The 20,996-nt window shown below is 51.9% G+C and overlaps 8 protein-coding genes across 8 annotated transcripts; 6 read left to right on the plus strand and 2 right to left on the minus strand.

Annotated features, from left to right (window-relative positions):
* Positions 1-669: 669 nt before the first annotated feature.
* BO97DRAFT_349107 (uncharacterized protein) lies at positions 670-4,391 on the minus strand (the record flags this gene model as incomplete). Its single annotated transcript, XM_025691911.1, has 10 exons — positions 670-1,329; positions 1,423-1,539; positions 1,591-1,707; positions 1,761-2,978; positions 3,026-3,178; positions 3,233-3,382; positions 3,431-3,856; positions 3,948-4,036; positions 4,092-4,239; positions 4,314-4,391. 10 exons carry the CDS (start codon positions 4,389-4,391, stop codon positions 670-672), a joined length of 3,156 nt encoding a protein of 1,051 aa, XP_025549766.1.
* Positions 4,392-5,175: 784 nt separating this feature from the next.
* On the plus strand, positions 5,176-7,128 carry BO97DRAFT_394005 (FAD-binding oxidoreductase; the record flags this gene model as incomplete). The annotated part of the gene is made up of 4 exons (XM_025693958.1): positions 5,176-5,514; positions 5,592-6,645; positions 6,675-6,877; positions 6,934-7,128. The coding sequence occupies 4 exons, from the start codon at positions 5,176-5,178 to the stop codon at positions 7,084-7,086; spliced, it is 1,749 nt and encodes a 582-aa protein (XP_025549767.1). The 3' UTR covers positions 7,087-7,128.
* Positions 7,129-7,483: 355 nt separating this feature from the next.
* Positions 7,484-9,085, plus strand: BO97DRAFT_394010 (aspartate-semialdehyde dehydrogenase family protein). Its single transcript, XM_025693959.1, has 3 exons — positions 7,484-7,802; positions 7,859-8,116; positions 8,172-9,085. Exons 1-3 carry the CDS (start codon positions 7,775-7,777, stop codon positions 8,975-8,977), a joined length of 1,092 nt encoding a protein of 363 aa, XP_025549768.1. The 5' UTR covers positions 7,484-7,774; the 3' UTR covers positions 8,978-9,085.
* A 179-nt stretch (positions 9,086-9,264) lies between these two features.
* BO97DRAFT_406862 (40S ribosomal protein eS4) lies at positions 9,265-10,727 on the plus strand. The gene is made up of 5 exons (XM_025695515.1): positions 9,265-9,347; positions 9,503-9,640; positions 9,717-10,001; positions 10,159-10,453; positions 10,513-10,727. Exons 1-5 carry the CDS (start codon positions 9,334-9,336, stop codon positions 10,564-10,566), a joined length of 786 nt encoding a protein of 261 aa, XP_025549769.1. The 5' UTR covers positions 9,265-9,333; the 3' UTR covers positions 10,567-10,727.
* Positions 10,728-11,563: 836 nt separating this feature from the next.
* On the plus strand, positions 11,564-12,054 carry BO97DRAFT_406864 (uncharacterized protein). Its single transcript, XM_025695516.1, has one exon. It carries the CDS (start codon positions 11,618-11,620, stop codon positions 11,834-11,836), a length of 219 nt encoding a protein of 72 aa, XP_025549770.1. The 5' UTR covers positions 11,564-11,617; the 3' UTR covers positions 11,837-12,054.
* Positions 12,055-12,672: 618 nt separating this feature from the next.
* Positions 12,673-13,318, plus strand: BO97DRAFT_123574 (uncharacterized protein). The gene is made up of 2 exons (XM_025689987.1): positions 12,673-12,690; positions 12,746-13,318. The coding sequence occupies exon 2, from the start codon at positions 12,938-12,940 to the stop codon at positions 13,283-13,285; it is 348 nt and encodes a 115-aa protein (XP_025549771.1). The 5' UTR covers positions 12,673-12,690; positions 12,746-12,937; the 3' UTR covers positions 13,286-13,318.
* A 3,166-nt stretch (positions 13,319-16,484) lies between these two features.
* Positions 16,485-18,603, plus strand: BO97DRAFT_123580 (uncharacterized protein). The gene is made up of 3 exons (XM_025689988.1): positions 16,485-17,511; positions 17,591-18,073; positions 18,148-18,603. Exons 1-3 carry the CDS (start codon positions 16,894-16,896, stop codon positions 18,430-18,432), a joined length of 1,386 nt encoding a protein of 461 aa, XP_025549772.1. The 5' UTR covers positions 16,485-16,893; the 3' UTR covers positions 18,433-18,603.
* Positions 18,604-19,654: 1,051 nt separating this feature from the next.
* On the minus strand, positions 19,655-20,773 carry BO97DRAFT_372421 (uncharacterized protein). The gene is made up of 2 exons (XM_025692864.1): positions 20,645-20,773; positions 19,655-20,528 (listed from the first exon to the last, which is right to left on the minus strand). The coding sequence occupies exons 1-2, from the start codon at positions 20,704-20,706 to the stop codon at positions 20,087-20,089; spliced, it is 504 nt and encodes a 167-aa protein (XP_025549773.1). The 5' UTR covers positions 20,707-20,773; the 3' UTR covers positions 19,655-20,086.
* Positions 20,774-20,996: the final 223 nt, after the last annotated feature.

The following is a 20,996-nucleotide window of genomic DNA, read 5'->3' on the forward strand; positions in this document are numbered from 1 at the left end:
GAGGAATAGGCTGAGTGAGGGGGAGATGATTCCCTTCTCACGCTTCCTGTTCCTCCGCAGTGAAGGAAGGCACGGCAGCCTTCTGATGTAAAACGAGAATGATTCAATGCGCACGACGGTGAAGGACAAGGCGCACTTTTGCCCACTGGGCTCAAAGATGGTGTTGGAATTGCCATCCTGTCGTCGTCGGCCGATTTGGAATCACCTGACAGCTGGAGTTTACTCTACTCTGTCTCAGATAGCAAGATGGGAAAGGAGGAGTCTGAGACCTTATATTCTTTTCTTCCGGTGAAGCTCTTTATGACCTCTTCCTTTCGAACTGTCATGCAGGTACCCAGATATTGAGAAATCAGTTGTGAATTCTCATTGAAGGCTAGGCCGGTACATTGCAGGCTGAATTCTGCGTTTACCCAATCCCTGAGGCCAAGGATCAGGCGTCCGAGACGTTCCGTTTGTATGGGACATGAATCTGGGTTAGGAGGATGTCAAGAGTTAGGATACAAGGTCCAGGCAGCCCCTCGCGTAGAAAGTCACAGCTGGCATTGGTTATCAGGCATAGAAACCGTTCAATCTGCTATACAAAAAGAATTGGGGAAAATCTGGTAGGGCAAGTCTCGCTATCAATAACCTCATTCAGAAATACTGATGCCCAAGGAGAGATCGGCGCCATTATGTCTCAAACGGTGGCGCATGGTCGTTTGAGTTGGACAGAGAGGTGCTCGTAAACAGAAAGTCCTTGGAGAACTCCAAATCCATGTCCAGGTCAATATGCTGTAAGTGATTCTCATTCAGCATTCCTCGAGATTGGCTCCTTTCGACCGATTCTCTCGAACTGTGATGCGATTTAGTGCTTTTCTGGGAGGAAGGCTGGCTGTTGAGGTTGGCATCACCGAGAGGCGTTCTGTTGCTCTGTCTGGGAGACGACGGGGGATGGCGGCCGCCCGCATCTGCCAGCTGACCGCCATTTACAGTACGAGGTGATGACAGGTCAGCGTCAGGAAATGCTCTGTCCAGACTTCTCTTCTGACTACGCTTCTCAGAGGAGAACGTGTCGCTCTCGAAACTTGCTCCTGAATGATTTTCAGGCTGAGTTTGGAAGTCCTCCTCCTCCGCTGCCGCCGCCTCTTTTTCGTCGTGCTGTGTTTGCTGCGGCCTTACGACGGGCTCAGTAGATCCTCCTCTAGGTCTAGCCCGGCGGTGTCTGTTCGGTGTCTTCGAAATCTCCGGCTCAGCTTTGAAACCCATGATATTCATGAGCCGACCGATGTGTTGCTGAGCCTCGGAAAACTCCCGAGCCTTTGCTGCTCGCTCATCTTTGAGCTTTCGCATCTATCGTTTAAAATTCGAATGTTAGCACCAAAATCCGACCGAACCGAATCAGAAGGGCCATTGTTATTGCTTGTCACTGAGCGTGTATCGTACCTTTGTTTCCAAGTACTCAATGCGCTTGCTCTTCTCTTTGGCTTCCGTAGTAGCGACTATGGCGGCTTTGTCTTTAGCAACACACATACGAGAATATCTCTCTTTCCATTTATCGTTCTTCGATGAGTCAGAAAATGTTCAGTGCCTGCATTGTGAAGAGCGTCATACCTCTATGTTCGCCTTCCGAATTCGCTCTTCCAGTGAGCCTCGTTCTTTGCGGTGGTCTTCAGCCGCCAACTGGAATGCCGCTTCTAGCTTATCGAACTCGACACTTTGTTCGTGTAGCTGTGCGGTGTCAGTATTGAGCTGAAGGTAGCATTAGAACAATCAAAGCTCACCTTTTCTTGCTGTATTTTCGCGTCCTTATCATTATTCTCTTTCTCATGCAGTATCCGTTTGGCTTCCTCTTCTTTCTCAGTCACCAGCGTCTGCCAATGCTGCAGGCTTTCTCCGAGCCTTGTGACTTCTTGTTCCAAGGAAGTAATATGTTCCAAGCATGTAGCTTTGTCTTTGGAGACCTCATCAATTATATTTTGCAGATCATCATTTGCTTTCCGTTGCTCGGCGACTTCTTCCTGCAACGCTTCCAATTGATCATCTTTCTCGGTGATAGAAGCCACCAGGTCCAACTCCCTGGATCTGGCGTGTTCGCGTTCGGATGTGACAGTCTCTTGAGATTCGCGCCGATGATTCGCCATTTCCTTCTGCAAGGCGTTCAAGTTCGCTGTCAGCTCTTCAGCACGTATGGTGGCAGCCTCTGACCGATGCTCCAGGCGAAAGATTTCCTGGTGTAGGTCTTCGATAGTGCTAGAGGACTTTTGCAGTTGCAATTGTAGCTCATCATTCTGTGCTCGCAGGCTTTCCACTTCCGCAGAGTATTCGTTACGCTCTTTTTCAGCTGCTCTTAGGGGGGCTTCAACATTGCCACAGCGCTGTTCGAGATCATAGCAGATGTCTTCGATTTTGCGTACCATGTTGTCTTGAGCTGTTCTTGCATTCAGCATCAATGTTTCTGCTATTGCCTCCCTCCAGTCGGACCTCGAACTTGGCAGATCTTCGTGTGATCGGATTGGCGAAATTATTTTGGCGCAATCGGTGCGCTTGGTCTCTGAGAAAGAGCATCTGCTCGTGCACACGAATTGCTTGGACTTCTTGATGAATGTCCTCAGAGCGTCAAGTGCGGCAGGACTCGGCCCGTTGGCATTCGACTTATGGGAAAGCGATGCGTACAAATAACAAGCAAACAATTCACAAACTAGCTCGTTCTGCGATTGCGAGTGTGTATTGTAGCAAACGCTGGAGCCATGGCATTGTGACGAGGATGCAGTGTATGGATAGTTTTCAAGAAGTTGGGCCATCGGTTTGCTACATTGGTGCAGAATCGTTTCCGAGATGCACGTGCTGAATAGTTCAGTGTCTGTGTCTTGTAGCCCTGCGACTAATGCCCTTGCTATCACTAGGCTTTGCAAGTTTGACGGATCGGTCGGATGTGAAAGCTGCAGCGTAGAAAGAGCATAGTCAAGGATGCCCCGTACTGCGGACTCCCTCGAACAGGCCTAAGTGGTATTAGCTTGCCTTCTGTCTGGAGCTATAACTTACTTACGACATTAGCAACTGCTATTCGTTGCATGTATTGTACGGGAAGCACATCCAACACAAAATAATTGGTCTTGGAAAAAATCCAATCAAGAGCAAGTTGGGGTATTTCGGATGATAGTGCTGCAGTTGGAAGAATTGAAACCAGGAATGTAGCACCCTGTCAAGGCTGTTAGACTTTTTCAAGTCTTCCTTTGAAGAAGTGCCAACCTACCAGGTTTTGCACGTCACGATCAATGCCATTCCTTGTGACTTTCTCTCGCAACTTGGCGATCTTGGACGGGTTTGCTGCAATCCATGCTTCTCTTTGCTCGGGCTCAACCCTGTCACAAATCTCAATGGCTAGACATATGCTTTCAGCAGCCTGAGCTGGCGTCAATTCACTGCATGAATCAGAGCAAGCAAGGATCACTCGCAGCACTACAAGATCCATTGTTTTCAGCCCGCGCTTGGGCCCAAAGAAATTATTGACACTTTGCAACCACAACGGAGAATATGACCGAGCCTCTTGTTTTGATAAGCTTCCCTGCAGTGATGCAAGGTTGGCAAATGTGGCGAGGCAAAGAAGATTGCCCATGTGGTCACTCAGATTGCGTAATGTTTTCGTGAGCTCCACCTGGATCCTAGACATGATCTCCTCAGGGATCTCAAGTAGGATCCTCGGAGAAGTTCGTAGGCCGGTTGAGATACGGTGCAAGGGCAGAATAGTCTCTGAGCACGGGTTCTCTGACAGTTTGTGGATCACCGTTGAGATGAAAGACGTCAAGCGCGCTGGAATAAGGAAATCCGCTGGCAGTGGGGATGAGAGAATTGCAATGCACATGGAATCATACTGCAACTATCAGCCTTTGACACTTCTACATGCTGCTTGGCTTTGAGCATAGCAGATGGCCGGAAGGTTCAAATAAGAGGTAATTCAAGCTGGAGACACCAACCTCCGTGGTAGAGTTTTCAAGGAACTGATCTAGAAGATGCGCGTGTCGCTGGAGCAGAGTGTCGCGAACAGGGGTCACAGACGCTGCAAGTCATCAGGATCTATCATCCTTGGAATTTACCCAATTGGAAAAACTCACCGAAGGCACTCAGCAACGGCAGAGCAAAGCGGGATCGTGATAAACCATCAACAAGAATGTCCACTAAAGCCCCGATTTGACAGGGTTTGCAAAACGCCCAACACCTGATGGATGCCGGTGGTGCATCCTGGACCAAGCCATAGAGATCCTAGATACTCAATACAGATCAGTGTCTGCTCCGCATCGGTATAGACTAGCAACGTGGAGCCGGGAGGGGTTTACCTGTAGCGAAGGTGCATATGGGGCCGTGACAAGGCGCTCCACTTCGCGTTTAAGCTGAGTATCGATTTGGTCAGTCATGGCTAACAAGACTGGCACCTGAACGGTGTCTTCCGCGTCGAGAGTCGAGTTGCGACCCTATTGTCCTGGTGCAGCAACACGGCTAACTATCGTCCATTGTGGTCAAGTGGTGGGGAAGAAAAGATGAGATGTTGCCGGTTGCCCCGACGATAAGGCGGACCGTTTCCGCCTGGCAGTCCACATACATTTCGCATCCATCTCTTAGTAGACCTTAAAACAGCACGTCCTTGATGCTCTCAAAAAGAGGGGGGAGGGGGAAAGGCGAACATGATGTAAAAGATTGCCTTAGCATGTTGTCATTTTCGATCTTCTGGACAAGGGTTCCATGTGTTGATCATGTTTGTGTTTGACCGAACCACGCCTTGGCAGGGGACAGCAGTCGGAATTCTGGCCGAAGTCTATCGACTTCTCCGAATCTCCGATACCAACAACAGCATTGAGGAGATTAGGACAAGCGTGGGGGTTTTGCAGTCAAAGAACGGGGTGATGATAACACCTACATCTCACTTCTCGACTCCGCGCTTTGTCATCTGCCCTCGGTTCTCCTTATCTCGGTACTTGTGTTACTCTCGGCCGAATTCCGATCATTGAGAATCCTCATTATTAGCTCCGATGGCGTTTAACCGGGCTTGCTCGCAGATGCACGAAGCTAGGGCACATCGAAGGAAACCTGTTTTCTTCACAAAGTCCACCTTCCTTCCTGCGCCTGAATCCTTGGAATACATATCGACAGTCTATCAACTGGAATATCGTCCCAGTCTACCGTCAGTCTCAAATCCAGACAATGCGGGTGCTCGTTCAATTGCCTCGGGCTTTCCCCGCATCTCCCCGCATAGGCGTGGCCCGTTGCCGCTTCGGCTCTGCTCATCGACTACTTCTTTCACAATACAGAACCGTCCGGTTGAACAGCACAAGATTGGAAGACCAAGTCGAGAGCGCTTCAAATTCTGGTGACACAGGATCCTCAAGCGGCAAATCTTCAAGCTTTGGGTCATTTAGCAGCACTGTTCTATTCTCCGCATTGGCCGCTGGGGCCGGCTACGCATATGCTGTCACCACGAATCAGTCTGAATCAGGAAAATCAAATCAGCCGCAGTACGGAACAGCCAAAGACTTTGAAAAGGTAAGTACCCAATTGACGACCTTTCACATTGTACGCTGCACGTCGGACTCCTCATCTGATCGAGTGCGCAAAACTAGGCCATCGCAGAATTGCGAGCCTCACTCGGCGATGACGCCCTCAGCACCGACGAAGGCGATCTTCAAGTCCACGGGTTCTCGGAATGGTCCAGCATCAATGCAGACCGTCTGCCTGTCGCAATCGCATACCCGAATAGCACCGAGGATGTCTCGAAGATCGCCAAAATATGCCATAAATACCGGATGCCAATGGTTCCATATTCTGGAGGGTCAAGTCTTGAGGCCAACTTCTCTGCTCCTCACGGAGGCTTGACAATTGACTTCGCTTCAATGAACAGGATCCTCGAGTTGCATGAAGCCGACATGGATGTTGTGGTCCAACCGTCCATCCAATGGATGGATCTGAACGAAAATATCAAGGACAGTGGTCTCTTCTTCCCTGTAGATCCCGGTCCATCTGCGATGATTGGCGGTATGGTTGGTACGAACTGCAGCGGAACAAATGCTATGAGGTATGGAACTATGAAGGACTGGGTCATAAACCTTACAGTTGTCCTAGCAGACGGTCGGATCATCAAGACACGCCGTCGTCCACGCAAGACTTCAGCAGGCTATAACTTGACTGGCATGTTTGTAGGTTCTGAAGGCACTCTCGGTATTGTGACTGAGGCCACGCTCAAATTAGCGCCCATTCCAGAGCAGACGCGGGTAGGCGTTGTGACCTTCCCGACAGTGCGCGATGCTGCATCCACTGCCATGCAGCTGATTCGACAAGGCATCCAGGTACAGTGCATGGAAATTCTGGATGAGGTCCAGATGGATGTCATCAACCGCGCCGGTGGGACCGGGCGCACATGGAAGACCTCGCCCACTCTCTTCTTCAAATTCTCGGGCACCAAAGCAGGTGTTGCTGATAGCATCAATTTGACCAGTAAGCTAGCAAAGAGAAACAAAGCCGACTCCTTCGAATTCGCGCGGGACGAGCGCGAGGCTCATGACCTGTGGTCCGCGCGGAAGCAATCGCTATGGAGTATGCTGTCTCTGAGGGAGAAGGGATCAGAAGTATGGTCTACAGACGTTTCGGTGCCGATCTCGAGACTGCCAGATATAATCGGTAAGATGGCTCATACAGCTACCTTTGAGTTTCTCTGACTTGTATACCAGAGATCTCCAAAAAGGAACTAGACAACCTTGGGCTGTTTGCTAGCATTTTGGGCCACATCGGGGATGGCAACTTCCACGCAAGTATCATGTACGATCGCAGCGACCCGAAGGAGTTGGAGCGGGTTGAGGAGGTCGTGTACGACATGGTAGATCGGGCTCTGGAGATGGAGGGTTCATGCACCGTACGATATATGCCCCTGGTACCTGTCCGAAGGACATGTAGCTGACTTTTGAATAGGGCGAGCATGGTGTTGGTCTGGGCAAGAAGGGTTCTTTGGTGAAGGAGCTGGGTCCGGACACGATAGATGTCATGCGCTCTATCAAACAATCACTTGATCCCCACTGGTTGCTCAATCCAGGGAAGATCTTCGATTTTGAACGAAAAGCATAAATGCGCTTGGACCAACACATATACGCAGTCAGGAGAAGCCTCTTCATTAAGAAATTGCGAGATAAATAAACGCTGAGGGTCGAGATGTACCCATAAAAGGAACTAGTTAGACAAATCAATTAACTATCACGAGCACTGGGCGGACTATCACGAATATAAAGTAGAAACAACATATATATTCTTCATGACCCGGGGTTTCTTCGTCATCGACCGAGTCTAGTAAGAAATCCCCAGGAACCAAAATGTTACCCAATGACAGTGGAGGAAATTTAACTACGACACTCAATTAACTAAGCCGGGCTGACTCACCGCGGGGCAAACGGCTCCGGAGCGATATCGCAGTGTTCCGCCTCAGCGCCACCATTTCTCTTTCTTACGTCCCTACTCAAGTGCCGGAGGTGAGTATCCATTGCGTTTTCTGGTCAATTGCTATGAGGCAGTGGATTTGTCTGGTCTATTGTCGCTAGCCATGCAAAATCAACATCATGATTGAGTTATAGGCAGAGTACCTGAGCGGGGAACTGTTCTTGCCTCGATTCATGGGGGCGATTGGCAGCGAGCTTATTCGACTTCAGACATTTCCTGCTGAATTTTCTGCTATTATGATCAATCATATTCCGCCTCAGTCAACAAATCCGAGTAAACTAACTAGTCATACCAGGTTTGACAGTCTCGACTCACATTCAAAATGGTATCATATCCTAAGAAGAAGTGCGGTAAGAAGACCTTGGACAGGATCATACTTGAGGAGCTCGACACTGATACAGCGCAGGTGTTCTTGGAGCCACTGGCTCCGTTGGCCAACGCTTCATCCTCCTGCTTGCGGATCACCCTTTCTTGGAACTTCATGCCGTCGGTGCTTCGGAGCGCTCCGCTGGAAAGGCCTACAAGGATGCCGTGAGATGGAAGCAGACTACGGCTATGTCCGAGAAGCTTAGCAACCTCGTTCTTCGTGATTGCAAGGCTGACCAGTTCGCTGACTGTGATCTGGTCTTCTCCGGATTGAACAGTGACGTTGCGGGCGACCTTGGTAAGCAGCTATCTGCCTTATATCCTTCAGATGCCACTAACCAAGCATGCAACAGAAATGGAATTCATCAAGGCCGAGATCCCCGTATTTTCCAATGCGAAGAACTACCGCAAGCACCCTCTTGTCCCTCTCATTGTCCCTACCGTCAACCCTCACCACTTCGATCTCATCCCTCACCAAAGAAAGCAGTTCGGTCTGAAGAAGGGTTTCCTGGTCTGCAACTCCAACTGCGCCGTCATTGGCATCGTCATTCCGTTCGCCGCACTCCAGGCCAAGTTCGGACCTGTTGTCGAGGTGGAAGTGTTCACCGAGCAAGCTCTGTCCGGAGCCGGTTACCCCGGTGTCCCCAGCATGGACATTCTGGACAATGTCATTCCATTCATCAGCGGCGAGGAGGACAAGCTTGAGAACGAGGCCCAGAAGATTCTCGGCTCTCTGAACGCCGATGCCACTGGCTTTGAAGAGCAGGCCGGCCTCAGAGTGGGCGCGACTTGCACTCGCGTTGGAGTCACCGACGGTCACATGGCGTTTGTCTCCCTGCGCTTCAAGAACCGCCCAGCGCCCAGCGCAGAGCAGGTTGTTCAGGCGATGAGAGAATACCAGTCCGAGGCGCAGAAGCTGGGTGCCCCTTCGGCTCCTGCCGAGGCTATCAAAGTCTTCGACGAGCCCGATCGGCCGCAGCCCAGACTCGACCGTGACATCCACAAGGGATACACCGTCAGTGTTGGACGAGTTCGCGAGGGCCAGGAAGGTGGCTACTTCGATATTCGGTTTGCTGCCTTGTCGCACAACACCGTTCTCGGCGCTGCAGGATCCTCTATCCTCAACGCCGAGGTTGCTGTTATCAAGGGCTACATCTAGGCACTCCCGGTATTAGAATGTATATAGAGACTTGGGCTAGCGTGTTTCATTTGTAAAGAGCTTGACAATTTAGATAGCCTGGGCTTAGCGGCGAAAGCGTTATGGTGGCACGTGAACGATACCCACACCAATTGCTTACGTAACAAAAGAGACAAAGCTCTGTAGGGACGCTTTGGGCTTAGCGTGATGGAAACTCAATTTGAGCTGGGCTTAGGGCTCAAACCCACCAGCACCGGACGCTAAGCGAAATTTGAGGGCGGCCCTGGATATCAGCCGCTGAAGTCCCTGCTCGACCGTCTTCTCTCTTTCGCGACACTTCGACAACTTAACCGGTTCAAGTCGACAAAGCAGCCAAGATGCCTCGCGGACCGTAAGTTCTGGTCTCGTCAGCAGTTTTGTGCCCATTGCGCGTGTGCGACCATGTCTGGAGAAATCTTTGACAGAATCCTTCGGGGCCGCACGAGCAGATGGGTGCAAAGATAGTATGAAATGAGAATGGAAGAGCTGACCTGAATGCCTTCGCAGTAAGAAGCACCAGAAGCGCCTTAGCGCGCCTTCGCACTGGCTCCTGGACAAGATGTCCGGAACCTATGCCCCCAAGGCCTCCCCCGGTCCCCACAAGCTCCGTGACTGCCTGCCCCTGATCGTCTTCATCCGCAACCGGTACGAGCCCTCGATCGACACGACGCGTTGATACAACCACCCCGTCCAAACGAGCAGCGGCTAACAGCGAATATAGTCTCAAGTACGCCTTGAACGGCCGCGAGACCAAGGCCATCATGATGCAGCGTCTGATCAAGGTCGACGGCAAGGTCCGCACCGACCCTACCTACCCCGCTGGCTTCATGGACGTCATCGGCATCGAGAAGACCGGCGAGAACTTCCGCCTGATCTACGACACCAAGGGTCGCTTCACCGTCCACCGCATCCAGGCTGAGGAGGCTGAGTACAAGCTCTGCAAGGTTAAGCGTGTTCAGCTTGGCAAGGGCGGGATCCCATTCTTGGTTACGCACGATGCGAGAACGTGAGTGCATACTCTCTACAAGTTCCGTGTCATTCAGTCGTTGGACCAAGCTTTGGTTGATCGGCGGAGGACGAAAGAACCGGAACGACGGTTCTTTACGGGAACATTCGTAAGGAACCACCACATGGAACAACCGTGCTAACAAGGCTTTTTGCAGCATCCGCTACCCCGACCCCGCCATCAAGGTCAACGACACCGTCAAGGTTGACATCACCACTGGCAAGATCGCTGACTTCGTCCGCTTCGATACCGGTGTTGTCTGCATGGTTACCGGTGGTCGTAACATGGGTCGTGTTGGTGTCGTCACCCACCGTGAGCGTCACGACGGAGGTTTCAACATCGTCCACATCAAGGACGCCATTGACAACTCTTTCGCTACCCGCGAGTCCAACGTCTTCGTCATCGGCCAGGACAAGCCCTGGATCTCCCTCCCCAAGGGCAAGGGTGTCAAGGTACGTTAGCTTCTACATATCCATATGGGAGAAATTTCTGAGACTAACCACGCTTGCAGCTCTCCATCGCTGAGGAGCGTGACCGCCGCCGTGCTTATGCCATTGCCAACTAGACGTAGTCTGGTAAGTGCCGTAGGTTGCAGCAAATTAAAAAGCTTTGAAAAATTCCGCTGGGGAGACGCCGTCTTGTCTTGCTTTGTGGGCCTGTATGACGCCGGTTACGATAATATGAAGCGTTATTCAGAATCAAAAAAAGAGAAAGTTCTGTCTACGGGATTTTTCATTGGGAGTGTCCACTTCTATCATGCTGTAAACTTGTACCATAATCATAAAGCAGGGATCTCTTCTCGGGGCCGATTGTTTTAGCCTCGTAGCGTGAGGTTGTGTTCGATGCATAACCATCGTAGCGTCGTGTTCGTCCAAGAGCACCGTCATACCTGCCGTTCTGACCCGACCCAAAGTCCCGGCCTAGATAGGCAACTCCTCGGTCAATCATCCTGGATCCATCATTGATCATGGATATGATATGATCCATCCATCAGTCCCTTGCTGGACATGCGGCCCCATTCCCAAGGATGTCCACTCATCCGCCGGCCCGTCCCCTTCTGACTAGCGTACTGGGCTGTAATCGCAGTCTCCTCTTTTGAGACATCTCTTTCCATTCCATCCATCCATGCCCGCTCCAGCAGGACCCGTCCAATGCATGGCTTGAGCTGAGGAAGTTTGGATGCCTTGCGTCGATTTCCCCACGCTCAAGCCGGCAGACAGGCCGTGGTACACACTTCCCATGTACTTCTGTCCCATGGGGGAGCGCTGGGTGAGGGCGAAAGACCAATGTACACCTCATATCTGACCACCGCATCGGCTTTACCCAGGACGGGGCCTCGAATTAATGAGAGCACAGGCAGCTGATCACTGGTTCGGATCTCGCATGTGCCATTCGACCTGTAAAGAGTGCTTTCAGTTTACGTATCTGCCGGCTTGATAGCGCGGCCCTTTCGTTGGGAAATTTCCTCCGCATGCCATCCGAGAGACCCTCTCATCAGGCCAGGAGCCGCTCCACCCACCGCGGGCCATACAAGTGAAAAGATAACACGTCTACTTCCCCATCTGCACGCCAATATAGATCTTCCGCTTTTCCTCCAATTCCCTCCTGGCTTTCTAATGCACCCAGGGGGCCACTGCAAGAGGGATCGGGCCCTAAGAGCTTCCCCCTCCAACACCCCCCCGGCTCTTGCTGCTACAGCGGCTACAGCTGCTACCACGGTAGTAGTATCTACCGGCCAGTCCATAATCCTTGTCCATTGTCCTGCGGACTTTGGGATCGATCATCTTTTGTCAGTATCTGGCTTGCATCCTGTCTTCCTCCCTCCATCCTTTTAGGCCGATCCTCGGTCTTTAAATGCGCAAAGCATGAGATGAGCACCGACCACGCCAGCCTCCAACATCAACTTAGTTCAAGACGTCTTAGACCAACTGACAAGTCATTCTTGCCGGACGATCTTCGCTCGGTTCCGGCGCGCCAGTTATGATTGATAATAGCGAGACACAGCCGGGTCAAATATCCAGGTTCAATAATTGCTCCTCCGACATGGTGGGAAATGAGGGTCAGCTATCGATCAGGTCAGCATTGGCGCTCGGAATCGATCGGGAGGAAGACAATTGCGATCATTCGCTCAGACCCTGCTACCTTGCCGTGGTGAACTCGAATCCTCTGGGCGAGTCAGCTTGGTTGGATCTCTTTTCCAGATTAGGGTCTTATTGATTTCCCCTTCTGCCTACTTCTCCCTTCTGGGATGGGATCGAGGGCGTCTCGCTACTGGCTTGTCTGCCCGACCTGACAGAGGATACCGACAGGAGTCGTCCGAACGGGCGAGCCGAGACGACTCAACACCGAGGTGAGTCGGCGTGCACCCAGCCTGTGTCACTACATTGCCGTCGAAAGGGCGCTGGCAGGCCCTGTCGACTCCCTGCGGAGAGAGGCCGATTGCGGAGAAGTTGCTCAGCATTGTTGTGCTTGTTTGGCAGATGAGCGCAAAGAAAGTATCTACCACTCAGGGCTGGTGGTATATTGTTAAGTTATCGTAAGCCACCGTAACTGGCCCTCGCTTTCACACGCTTCGATACGCACATACCCACGCCCACCACCACACTTTAATTCCGAGTCAGGTGTCATGCATCCCGCAGGCGACGGACCAATCTGGATTGATTGCCCCAGCTCAGGGATCAGAAAAAAGGTTGATACTTCAACAAAGTCACTAGCTGTCTAGTCTTGTCTGCTAACAGTGATAGGCTACTGCTGGTTTGCTGCGGGAAAGTTTATCTCTGTCTTTCTCGCTTTCTTTTTCTCTTGCTCGCCAGTTCCCCACGCTTTCTTACGGGAGGCTGAAATGGGCGCACAGAAAGTGATCGATCTCTTCTGTAGACCGGATCCGTGGGAAAGGTTCTCGACAACCGACCGTTGTTCCTTCCAGCAGAGTGACGATGGCTCGCATCCCCAGAGGTCCAAGAGCTCTCTCTCACATAGCCTTCCTGCTTGTAGCCATGCGCTCATTCCACCCAGCACCATTGTCTCCCGTTCTTCAGGGCCTGGACTCAACAAACACCCCAGACTCATTCACCCGCCTTGTTACCCCCCTTAGTCTTAATCAGGGCCTATTCTCCGGGGGAGCAGCTGGAGAGAGACACAACCCGTCTACCTGCAGAAAAGGTGGCCACGGATACCAGTGGTCGAACCTCGACCGTGTCAATGGTCACACAGCCAGTGAAACCGGACAGCATCACTCTACGCCTGCCCCCGCTGCGGTTCTCTGGACTATGTATGTACTGTAACTACCATACAGATGGGCGAGAGAAATCTGCGGAGTTCCTTGCTCGGTGAAATCCGTACTTTCGTCGTTAACCTGTTGTGGTCCATTTACTGTACTGGTATTGTCTTGTCCCATTCGGATAACAGTAAGCGACTTCTCTCATGTCAGTCAGAGCCGGGATGAAGTTCCGTTCACTGAGAGCTCTCGAATTATCAATGGCACGGCGGTACGTGGTGAAGTAGGGGAGAGCGGGAAGGGAGGTATGATAGCCTGCTAGGTAGGGGAGGCAGGTATTATTCTGCACCCTGCACCCTGCACCCTGCAACGCCGTGCAGCTTGAGAATCGGGCAGGCTGATAGTAGAGGTTTCCAGGATGAGGGAGAGGGAGGGAGGACGAGAGGAATGCTGCTGCATACTTGCACTTAGAAAGAAAGAGGGGGTGGAGAAATGATGAATGGGGTGGAGATTGAGGTGGTGGAGGGTCCAAGCGACGATAGCAAAATGGATACATCGCATTGACGACGGGCCTCTCCCGCCCGCCGGGCCACTCGAGATCTGCTCTTCCTTCCCTCTCTCTGTTCTCTGTCTCTGTCTCTTGTCTCTGTCTCTCTCTTCTCACACACTCTCTCTTTTCACTCCCTCCCTCCCCCTGCGCCACATCCATCGCTCTACCCACTGGCCGTGGAAGATGCACCACTATTCGTGGTTGTTATTAGTGATGTTGTTATTATGATTGATCCAAGTATTACCTGGACGGGAACTGGTTTAGTTGCGCATTGATCTGTTTTAGGTCAAATGGGGTGAGCCCGACGTCTCTTTACCTCGTCTATCGTACTATCTACGGAGTAGTCTCTCTGATTGTCATTAATACCATCATTATTGTTACCCCTATTATTAGCATTTCTATTACTCTCTTGCGGGTGGATCACCGCATGCCATTGCCGTTACGTCGACGGTCGCCAACAGCCACGAGCTCCTTCGGTTACACATCCTTCGGGCGATTGATTGGCTTGATCCAATGTTCAATTTCTTTTCTCTCCCTCTATCTAGGCGACTGACGGTAGTCCACTTCATGCTTCATCCAACTTCCCGCCCCCAGTCAAATAGTTGATCATTACTCATTAACTAATTTGGTGACTTTACTGCTTCGCCGACTGTTACTACTCCAAGCTGCTACTGCCCGATTCGTGGAAGTCGTCAAGAGTCGCGGTCATAGCAATTCCTTCTACGTCTTTGGCACCACGACCACTAAATGCAACGCATAGAAGACACACCCCTCATTCTCCCATAGATTGCCATTGGGAATTGACCAAGGAAAAGAAGATGCATTGGGGGGTCAACATAATTGGCAAATTCCTGGTGCCCGGTTTATCATGCAATCGACTACCAGTTTCGGGTTCTTCCCCCTCACTAGTGATGACTTCGGATCGTCTTCGTCGCGATCATCAGCTTCGATACCCTTCATTGTTGGCTCTCCCCGTCATTTGTTTAGATGGGGGCGTCTTGGGAGCTGAAGAAGCAACAAGGAACAATCCCGACTAAAGTAGGGCCCGCAGTAGCAGAGGTCGCTAGCCACTTTCTCCCCTCCTCTTGCCTGTTACCGACTCTCCAGATGGTGGCGACCACGGGTGGATTCGTACAGCTCCCCAGCTGGGTCTTCCCGAGAGATGGTGCCTTATAGGATCATCGACTATCATCGGCATCAGCATGACGGACTACGACGGTCCAACCCCGTTCCTGGCGTCTGCGGAAGCCTGGGGCAGTTTCCAGCTAAGGAGGGCCGCCCGGGGCCGGCTGAGTGTCGATGTCGCCTCATGATCTCGGCCCTGAAGGGTATCGGACCTTAGGATTCATTCGCCATAGCCCATACACCGCTACAGTGGTTGAGGGCGATGTTTTCTATCATGGAGATGGGGCCATCGGCTGAATCTTCCAGAACCCAAGGCCTACTGCATGTCCCGATTCCCTTGGCGTTGTTGTGCACGCACTGTTCCAGTCCATCCCGGCTCCTGACCGCTTCTCCTGCCCTTGTCCTCTATCCTGGTTCGTTCTTTACCCCATATGCCACCTGTTGATCCACCGCCGCCGTTGGCTGACAGCCATTTATTAATGGCTGGCTGCTATTCATGATCGGTGGTGTCATTGCCAAACAGACTAAATCTTGCTCGGCAGCCGTTCAGGATTCCATCGGCCGCTGATTGTCTTCAGCCCATGTGGGGGTGGTTGCGTTGTTGCAACCGCCCCTAGATAGATTAACGCCCACCCCCCAAGATTTAACGGCCCTGTCCTAGGTTGCACGCGTTACCTGACCGGTGGTAGTGTGGTTAGTGACGACTACTGACGCCGAAGGCGAGCTGGGCTGATTGGCTGGGGGGTTCAGCCAGACGAGGTCTGTCCACGCCTTCAGCATTTTGGTGTTGAGGTAATCTCCGTGGCCCCGGCCTAACCTAGATCCCGGGACCCAGTGGTTCGGATCAGCATCAGCCCTTTTTCATTATTGTTATTTGTTTTCTCTTCATTGTTCTGCTCAAATTTTATGTCGTAGTATTTACCGTTTCCTCTCAGGAAGACATCTTACAGGTTCCAAATCAATTCAGGTAACCATTATGTCCCGTGGATTCCTGCGCCACTTGCCGCCATCCTTTCTGGCCGTTCGACCGCGACAAGTAGCAGGAGACCGTCCAGAGCACTCGTGAGTTGTCAAACGTGGCAAAATGGCGGATTGAGCAGCAGCGGCTGGACGATGACCCATCTGCTTAAGCTCGGGGAGAGGAGCCGTGATGACATTATCCCAGGAACCTAGTATTAACTAACCGCGATGGTGCAAATGTAATAAAAGCTTTTGTTTCTTCCTCTTCTTATCAGGAATCGTTCCCCCATTGTCGTCGGTTCCTGATATCCATCATATCCCCACACCGGTGCTACTGCCGCTGGTTCTTCCTACATTGCCTACGCCTGCTTTGTCCTTTGTCTGCTGTGTGCACCTCCACCCACTATTATTAGATAGGGTCATTCGGACTACGGAGCTGTGGGGATTGAACCCAATCTGTAAGTCTCCTCTGACGTCGATGGTGCTTTGGACATATGCCTGATCCCGGGACGTTCTAGAATTGCAACCGTTCAACCCGCCTTCCGGAGATCTTGCTTCCGTTTAGTCCTAGGGACTCCTGGGTAGCAGTGGCACAGAACTGAACTGAACCAGGGAAAAATCAAATAGAAAAGAAACAGAAAAAGGCAAAGGAAAAGAGAAGAGATCGCGGTGGTGTGCATCTACGTGTGTGTAAGTGAGTATGCAAGAGAGTGAAAGTGTCAGTGAGTGAACAAGAGAGAGAGACTGTGTGTGTATGCGCGTGTGTGTGTATGTGGTGTGTGGTGTGTACGATTCATCATCTATCTAACTGCGTCTTTTCTTTCTCTCTCTTTCCCTCCTTCTCCTTATTCCTACTGAATTGTAACTCCCTCTCTCTCTCTCTTTCCTCTTACCCTCCCCACCGAACTCCCCACTCAGCTGTGAAAAGAAGACACTTATCGAACACTTCCTCCCTCCCCTCTTTCTAACCTTCCAAGACCTTAATTTGGCTTTCTTGTCCTTCACCAATCTGACTTTCCGTGGTGCATCATCAGTGGGCAATGTCCACCTACTCCCCTTCGTCGACAGGCGTGCCCGTCATGTTTGATCCACCCGCGTACCCGTCTCTCTTCCGCGCGGGGGCGGAAATCCCGCAGTTCTATTTGAAGTATCGCTGGTGGGAGGATGAAGCCACGACCATGCTGTGGGCCTTCGACATCCAAGAGATCAAGCGGGCCATCCGCTTCGGCCTGTACCGCAACGCGAATCTCCCCCGAGACGCCTTCCAGAGCCGCAATCCCAATGCAATTGATACCTTCCTGCTGGAGCTGGTCGACCCCCACGAAAGAGCCTTCATCGGCAACCTCTCGCACATCCAAAGGGTGGAGGAGGTCCTGCAACGGTGCCGGAGATCGGATCCGCCGCCGGCCGCGTGGAGCTGGTTCCCTGCCCAGGGGGACCGCGAATTGACCGCCATCTCCATCGCCGAGGCCATGGACACCGAGAGCCATCTACACTTCACCCGCATCCCCTTCGAGGAGCTGGTGCGCTACTCACTGGGCTACGCCGCGCCCGCTGTCGAGTGGTTCCTGCAACAGCACACCGCGTTGCATATTCACTTGTTGAACCATCTCCAGGCGTTTCCGGAGGAAGTTTCGCTGTATATCGAGGTGGAACAGGTTTGTGTAATCCCCTACCCTAGAGGTGCATTGAAATATGGGAAGGAAAGAGAGAGATGCTGATTGTGTTCGACGAAAGCATCTTCGTAGCCGGAGCCCGTTTGCTCATCGAGCCTTGACTGTCTGTCTACGGGCTCTCCGAGGAACCCAGCTCGTGGTGAGTCCCACGACTCCCGCCTTTGAGTTCATTGCCGGTCCGATTCAGGAGCTGTTCAAGGAGATTTCGCCAAGCTTGAAGTCGATTCTGAAGGTGCTCTGCGTCTCGGCCGTGCGATTCCAACATACCTACGTGCACGCTCGCCGGATGAATTGGACCCGGCCCTTCAAGATCAACGTGCCGTTTTTAGAAGACCTGACCACCTCGACCTCGCCGTTGGACTTTGCTCGTACGATTACCAGTAACGATGAGGGCTTACTCACTGGGCTGTCGCAGAAGAGCTTCATGGAGCCGGGCCCGGTGGTCAAGCGAGTGTTTACCGAGTGGGAGCTGCTGAGTATAGCGGTGTGGGAGTGTTGTACAGCGCTTCCAGATCTGGTGGGCTACATCGAAGAATGCGTACAGGTGAGATATTTTCTTTGGTGAACGAGTATAAGGTGAGGTAGTGAGGTAGAGAGACAGCTAATTGCTAGATTCAGGCTCTAGTGGCAGTGCGTAACTACCACTCGCTGACAGCCATCCTCGACGGGCTGCGCAAGTACAACATCACGATATCCACGACCACCCGCGTAGCCCCCTTGATGATCCCACTGGACCTTGAATCCCTGATCGACCCGTCCGAGAACTTCGTCGGCTACCGCCAAGCGTTCACCAACAAGCCAGGGGTGCCGTTCCTGGTCCCGCACATCCGCGAGTACCAGCAGCACGGCCAACCGGCCTTACAATCGCTCTTCCAGCATATGAGACCGTCCCCTCTGCGATAGCCAACCCAGCAACCCCGAGCGCAGGTTCGCTCCAGAAAGGAGGCAACTCCAAACCGTGCAGGCCATTCCGCCGAAGGCAAACCCGCCGCAAGCAAGGCGGATGCAATCTGACGGAGTGATCGATACGTCATGCCCGAAGAACCGAGCTGACGACCAAACTAATTCATCTAATATGACGCGTAATAACCCCTAGATTGGAACCCCGGGCCTGACGAGGCTTTCTTCATTTTTGATTTTCCTTTTCTGGTTCTGTTGGACCTATCTTGCGTACAGGGAAGGACAGGTATGCAGCTGCGGGGACATCAGACCCGATCATGATCCATATATGCAGGGTAAAGTTGGTTATTTCCTGACCTGATTTTTTTTCTGCTTTTGATCATTTCCGGATATGCATGTTCTCACTTCAGATTGTCTTTGAACGGAGATATTTGGCATTGAATTGGCATTGGCATTTGTTTTTTTTTTTTTTCTTCCCATCCGGGAACTGTATTTCTAAATACATTTACTTAGATAAGATACTTGGTAACTACTACTTATGACATACACTCCACTACCGCCGGTCTATCAGTCATATGTCTGTGTCTGTCTTGTTCGGTCGATATATCCCTCTCGGGAATCCCACCGGCCGGTAATCTCACAGATCCGTACTGTAAGTACTATAGTACTGTAAGCACGGCGTAGTTGGGAATACACCCAAATCAAGCAAATGATCACCTCATCTCAGTCCACTGTGGGCGTGTCGTGTCCGTGGGATCTGGTTCCCTGTTCTGGGGTTCCGGAGGCAACGGAGGTGGGTTGAGCATGGATGTATTTATGTATGTACTGTATTGCCTAGTGGCCATGACTAGGGCTATCTATGACTATGACTAGTCGGCTATCGATAGATCATTTTCATGCTCGATGCAGTGAGCGCGGCTGCTCCGCAATCTGCCTTGCTTTGTATGCAGGCTGATGCTTTCTCGGTAAGGGTTCTCCGGGATTAAAATAAAAGCAATATACAACGAAAATAGAGGAGGGACGATGGCTGGAGATGGCGTTCCCTAGTAGGAGCTAGTTGCTGTTGGATTTGACTTGCGTGTCTTTGGCTGGTTGGCTGGCTGTGAGGTATGGCTTTTGGTTGCGATACTGGGGTTGGTTTCTGGGGGTTGCGTTGCGTAGGTTTCGAGGTGGCCTTGTTCGGGTATGAGGGGTGGATTGATGGGTTCTCTTCTGTTCGTCTTGCGTGAATATAACATGTGGATTATGTACAGTACGGTCTTGTGTTTGTCTAGCCAAGTGGTGATAGTTGACAGATGGCCGCGTACTGTATCTCTGGGGAAGTCGAGATAGACACCGAGTTGTTGGAGACAGGGCTCGGGATAGAGTTAAACTCTGCGGCAGCAATTTCAAAGACGAGCACCTGAGTAAGTAAGTGCTCGGTGTCTGGTTGTAGTCACAGCCGAAGTATATCGGACCCCGTCCTGTCCTGCCCTACCCAGTCCATCATGAATGAGTGAAGCACACACTTCAGGCCAGTAATCCCATATCAAGCCAGCCATTCATCCACATGAACCATAGATAGACAAAGCAGCAGCAGCAAAAGCAACCCCCCAAGCACCAGCTCCACCAGCGATCACCCATCCAGACATACATATGCGAAGCATACACCCAAAAATCAAGCACCCTTCCCCCCCTTCTGACCCCCACCAACCCCAGTACACCTCCCAAACCACCCCAAAAGAAACAATACCCGATTTACCCCCAAGAACGCCGTAACCGCCACATTGCCCCAGGTCAAGGCGTTCCAACCAGCGACATCGCAAAACCGCGCCCACCCCATCGCCCACCCCGCGGCATAAACATGGCCCACATCCGCCACCAGCAGCGCCAGGAAGTAGTTCCGGATCACCTTCGGCTCGGTGCTGGTCGTCAGGATGCCCAGCCCCAGCAGTGCCAGCAGGCTGTACAGGTTGCCCAGCTGGTAGGCGAGCGAGATGGCCTGCGGCTGGAGGTTGGTGGTGGTGGGGGAGGGGTTCACTACGTGTGACGGATCGATGGGGATTTGGTCTGTGATGAAACCGGGGAGGTTGAGGAGGGGGCTGAGAGCGCCGGCGATGCTGGAAGGTTTGTTAGGGTTGGAACTTTATCTATAGAGAGGAGTGTATTGGATTGATCTATGGGTTTGTGATGGTATGGTGGTTGTTTGTTTATTTGTTTGTTTGTTTGTACGTACAGGGAGATTGGCTCGAGGATGCCGAAGAGTAGATGTGGCCAGGGAGGGAGGATGGAGGGCATTGTGGGTTGGATGTATTGTACGAGTACAGGATACTATATTCAGGTGGTTGTGATGAGTCCAACAAATGACTTGGACAGTAGGTTAGTATAAAGTTGACACCGTAACCAAGTAGGAAGAAAGCCTGGCTGATTCAGCAAAACCGGTTGTGCGCTTCTGGCGGCTATACTCTCCTGCAACAACATCCGGAGAAAGAGGAAGACTTCCTGCTAACTCCGTACTTACTTCCAGATCCCTCCCTGGAACTGACTTTCTCCCCCCCCCCCCCCTCTTCCCCTCCAGCGCCCTCCCC

The sequence above is a fragment of the Aspergillus homomorphus genome (genome assembly GCF_003184865.1).
Source record: "Aspergillus homomorphus CBS 101889 unplaced genomic scaffold BO97scaffold_28, whole genome shotgun sequence".
Lineage (NCBI taxonomy): Eukaryota > Fungi > Ascomycota > Eurotiomycetes > Eurotiales > Aspergillaceae > Aspergillus > Aspergillus homomorphus.